Source organism: Penaeus chinensis, chromosome 42 (assembly GCF_019202785.1).
Source record: "Penaeus chinensis breed Huanghai No. 1 chromosome 42, ASM1920278v2, whole genome shotgun sequence".
NCBI lineage: Eukaryota > Metazoa > Arthropoda > Malacostraca > Decapoda > Penaeidae > Penaeus > Penaeus chinensis.
Genome location: NC_061860.1, coordinates 3,759,283 through 3,764,282, shown reverse-complemented (window position 1 = coordinate 3,764,282; position 5,000 = coordinate 3,759,283). Strand labels below are relative to the sequence as shown.

At 36.9% G+C, this 5,000-nt stretch overlaps 1 protein-coding gene across 2 annotated transcripts in view; it reads right to left on the bottom strand.

Annotated features, from left to right (window-relative positions):
• Nucleotides 1-1,705: 1,705 nt before the first annotated feature.
• LOC125047958 overlaps nt 1,706-5,000 on the bottom strand; it is a 4,501-nt gene continuing 1,206 nt past the window's right edge. For both annotated transcript variants that reach the window (XM_047646505.1, XM_047646504.1), the window contains exons 2-3: nt 4,197-5,000; nt 1,706-2,524 (exon numbers count right to left, since the gene is read on the bottom strand). The exon at nt 4,197-5,000 is cut by the window's right edge and continues 222 nt beyond it. In XM_047646505.1, coding sequence (XP_047502461.1) covers nt 4,554-5,000 — 447 coding nt within the window. In that variant the 3' untranslated portion in view covers nt 1,706-2,524; nt 4,197-4,553. The remainder of the gene's footprint in view (nt 2,525-4,196) is intronic.

Below are 5,000 nucleotides of genomic sequence, written 5' to 3'. Positions count from 1 at the left end.
GTCAGTCAGGGTAGATAGAGCATGAGCTTGGGACTCAGATGTAATCATGAAAAGGGCAAACGATCGGAACGACTGCAAAAGGAAACTTTGCCTGCCTGTTTTTTGAAGAGAAGGGTGCTGTCAGAGTACGGGGCTGTAGGGGAGATCACAAAGAATTGATCTCATTTGGCCAAGCCAAAAAGAGTACTAAAAAGGTTTGCAGAGGTGGAAGCAGTAGAAGGATGAGGGCGGAAGGATGGGGTGGTATGGAGAGAGGTAGTACTGTTGGGAGGAAGACAATAAGGATGAAGAGTAGTAATAAGGGGGGTGGGTGTAGACAAGGAGGAAGACTGTGCAGTACTTGGAGTGGAGGATGTAGGGAGAGAGGAAGGGGTGTATTCTGAAGGTTGGGTAATGACTTGTTTGGATGATTCGGAATGGATCAAGTTGACTACAAACACTGAGGAGGGGGTATGAGTATCAGTGGTCTGAGCCATTGTCATAGGACAGGCAAGGGACAGGAAAACAATTAAATCAAATTTAGATAGGCTAAAGTGGGGCAAGCCTTAATGCCCCTAGTAAGGATAAAAAAACATTATTGGCCATGGTGAGCCTGAAATAAATGGGGAGAAGAAATGGCCTATCCCTCAGGGTCCCCATGAGAGTTAAGGGCTAGGCAATTAACCAAGGGAATACCATGCCCATTGCTCACAGAGGCCATTGATGACTGACACAAAGCCAGCTTTTCATCCTTTCATCACAGAAGGAGATGAAGAAGAGAAGGAAAAGGAAAGGGCAGGAAGAAAAGACCATACAAAATGAGTTAAGGCAAGGGCTGAGGTCCAAGGTAGAAGTGATCTCCTACACTGGGATCAAGTTTCTGTCTCCTAAGTCCCACCACAACAACAAGAAGCAAGGGATTAAGGGGGGTCATAGGAAAAGTACAACTCTTAATACAACGCAATATATCTAACACTAACAAGGGGATTGGGAACATATCCCTCATCAACGTGAAGGGCCGGCTGTTGTCTGTGAGCAAATATTAAATTAACAAAACCATAACAGTAAAAGAAACATAAAACTTAAAACTGTGACATTTTGTGACGGATAAGACTCAGACATTAAAAATCTAATTAATACTTTTACAATACAGTCTGACATTACAGTATATCATTATCCAAATGCATTAAACTGTATATAAAATCCTTCCCTCAATACACTACAAACTGCTCATAATAATCAAAAAAGAAAACTAAACACTGTAATGAGGAGCAAATGTTTCCTATACTCATTCTTTTAAAGGAGGTGAAACATCCACCTGAACGTATAGTGACTAGCTGAATGTTGTAATAACACGGTTATATCTTATATAACTATTATCACCAACCAGTCAGTTATCAATTATTGTCATCAATCAGTCATTTCTCAACCAATTTTTATCAACCAACAATTATCAAATAATGATCATCCATAACTTGTTAATCATCAAACAATTAGCATCACCCATTAGTCTGTTATGAAAAAGTTACCATCACTAACCTGTCAATTGAAAGCCAATTGCATCTTTGCCTTACTAACTAAGTAACTAACTTAAAAAAAAATCACAAAGTATAGTTTTCCATTCACCTCACTTATTAGGTTCTTGAGCCAAATTCCATGATGAAAACTGATTTTTATTTGTTTCAACATCGATAACATTAATTTCTTCATTTTTAAGATATGTACTTATCACAAACAAAATTTAATATTGACTGCATTTATAGTAAAGGCTGCAAAAAATAATAATATAGACTTAGCACATAAAAATATATAACATTCAAACAAATATTTGCAAATATGCAAAAAATGAGATTGCCAAAAATATATACCTTTAATACTATTGTTCTCTTTCCCTTATCATTTTTTCACAAGTATAAGAGTAAGACCTCTAACTTCAAAATCTGAATACTTGTAAATGCTGTGCTTTTTCAAATAGTTTGTGTTACAAAAGTTACCGAGGCACAGCAAATGGGTTTCTTGTACATATGACTCTAACAGCAAACCTTACACCTCTGGACCCTTAAAATCAGGGCTACAAATATCACACTGGAATCCTCTGTCTTTCTTGTGAATTCATTTGTTTTCTCTCTGATTGATATGGCATTTAAAAAGCCTTCAGACAGATCTGGCATTTGTAGGGTCAGCTAAAGTTGTGTGTTGACATGACCAATCAAATGATGAAAATGTTCTGTCATACATTGCACCTAAATTACTCCTCACCTGTTTCAAGTGACCATGTACATGCTGAACATTCATAGGGTCGTTCCTGTGTGCTTCCTCATGTACCTTGGAAAATCTGCTGAGACCAAAAACATGAAGAACTGAACTGAACTGAAGTCTTTTCTAGCAAATACACTCTTCTCCTTGAAGATACATTCAAAGTCTTCAAACTTGATACCATATTCTTCTACTGTGTTAATATCAGCTTCCTCCATGAAAAATATTTTCTTCACAGCAACCTGACTTCATGCTTCTGTCTAACATCATCCCTCAGGTTCATACATTTCTGGAATATTGGAAAGAGGTGAGTATATTTATTTTGCATTTAGTAAAAAGGCATACCACGTGAACCTTAAATGATTATATTCATCAATGAACCTGGTCAGCTGTAGCTTTAAATACTTTACGTGAATCTTTTAAGTCCAATTAGGGATAAAATGAAATACTGCCACATTTGGAATGACTTAAACATGATGTCTCAAGACTGTCTAGCACTCCTCTTCAGACAGAGTGAAAAACAAAATGGATTACTATATCCAGAGAGGAGTTTTGGCCGACTCAAAAATCATTTATTCCAATTCCCACCGCGGCAGTGTTCCATTTTATCTGTGCATATCAATGCTTTGGATTTCACTTCTTGAGATAGTTCTGAGAATTAAACACCTAAAAATTAAATGCTGTACTTCTTTATCAGTGATGTTTACAATATTTTAATTTGCATTATCACAAATAAACCTAAAGTAGCCTACGTGATAGAGTTTTTTCCCACATTTCTGGAATAAAGACATTTCTTCTTGCTATGCAAGGCTACCATACAAATCAGAGAAATATATAAAATGTATATAATGACAATAAGAACAAGGTATATAATGATAATAAAAAGATAGATAAATAGATAGTTAGATTGAGGGATAGATAGATAGAAAGATAGATAGATAGATAGATAGATAGATAGATAGATAGATAGATAGATAGATAGATAGATAGATAGATAGATAGATAGATAGATAGATAGATAGATAGATAGATAAATAGATAGATAGATAGATAGATAGATAGAGAGAGCAAGAGAGAGAGAAAGAGAGAGAGAAAGAGAGAGAGAAAGAGAGTGAGAGAGAGAGAGAGAGAGAGAGAGAGAGAGAGAGAGAGAGAGAGAGAGAGAGAGAGAGAGAGAGAGAGAGAGAGAGAGAGAGAGAGAGAGAGATGGATGGTTGGATGCTTGGATGGTTGGATGGATGGATGGATGGATGGATGGATGGATGGATGGATGGATGGATGGATGGATGGATGGATGGATGGATGGATGGATGGATGGATGGATGGATGGATGGATGGATGGATGGATGGATGGATGGATGGATGGATATAAAGATAGATAGGTAGATAGAGTTATATAGACATAAAGGAAAAGACAGACAGACATAAATAAAGATAAACAGGCAGACAGACAAACAGGCAGACAGACAAACAGACAGACAGATAAACAGACAGACTGATAGATAGATATAAAGAAAACATATGAACAGCAATGGAAAATACCAAGATTATCTACATCCATTTGAAAAAAAAAAAATAAAACATCAATTTTGCATGTCAAATTATCTGTACTGTAAATAATAAAACAGATATAATCAGTAAACACAAAAAGAAATATACATTTGTTGTCTGAGCACCAAGAACTTACTGTAAAATGGAAGTATTACTTATGCTTTTGCTTTTTTTTTCCATTCTAGACTTTCATTTCTTATGCTGATAGTGGCAACGGATGTAAAGCCAGTATATTTTCATTATTACATTAGACTGATATAATCTATTGTAATCAGTTACAGAAGAAAATATGTATATGAGTTTTACACAAATGGGTACCTGGTAAATATTCTTTACCAGTAATAGTATACATTTTTTTTTATATTTACTGTAGACTTTATAGTATGGACTGCAGGATAACATCATTTTACCTTCAAGGGCCTGTAAGAAAGCGCTGAGCCACGGCCAGGAGGAACGGGTGCATCCGACTCCTTCTCTCCGGATACCGCAGCATGAAGGCTTCTTTTGCCAGAAAACCCTCAAAGTATGTGTCATCCACATACAGTGGCACCTTCCTCTTCAGCTTTCTCCTCTTTTTTTCCAAATTGTTAGCATGAGGATCAGCCTCAAGGTCTATATTGTTCAGTTCATGGTAGGCTTCCAGATGTTGGAATTCTTCGTCCTGCAGAGAACTGTGACGTTTCCAACAGTTGTTTATCACCGTTGATTCTTGATGCACCTTTTCTTTGATGAATGCTGTGAGTGAATCTTTGTCCCATTTGTCCACTTCAACCGCAAAAAACTCTTCTCACAGCAAAGGCCACCCACATACCCACAGTGATCCTGTCTTCCTTATTTTTTCTTTTTTCCAATTTCAGTTCTTCAATTTCGACTGTTAAGCCAGGGCCACCAATCTGTTTTGAGCTGTTCACTTGGCACCAGTGTATCAGTACATCTTCGCAGAACAAAGACCACTGACTCATGGTTTTGTCTGATATTCCAGGGATTTCATCTTTGATTCCTTTGTATATGAAGTAGTCTGCTAGATACATATACATAAACAACACATTGCTCTCAATATCCAGATAACTGTTGTGAAGCCAGGTGTTGTGGTATATAGACTGTTGAAAGTTGCACCTCTGAGTCATTTTCTTTGATTTATGGACCAGTTTTTGACACTTGAATACTTTATGGTTGAAATAGAGCTGGCAGAGCTCACCGCACTTTTTACAAGT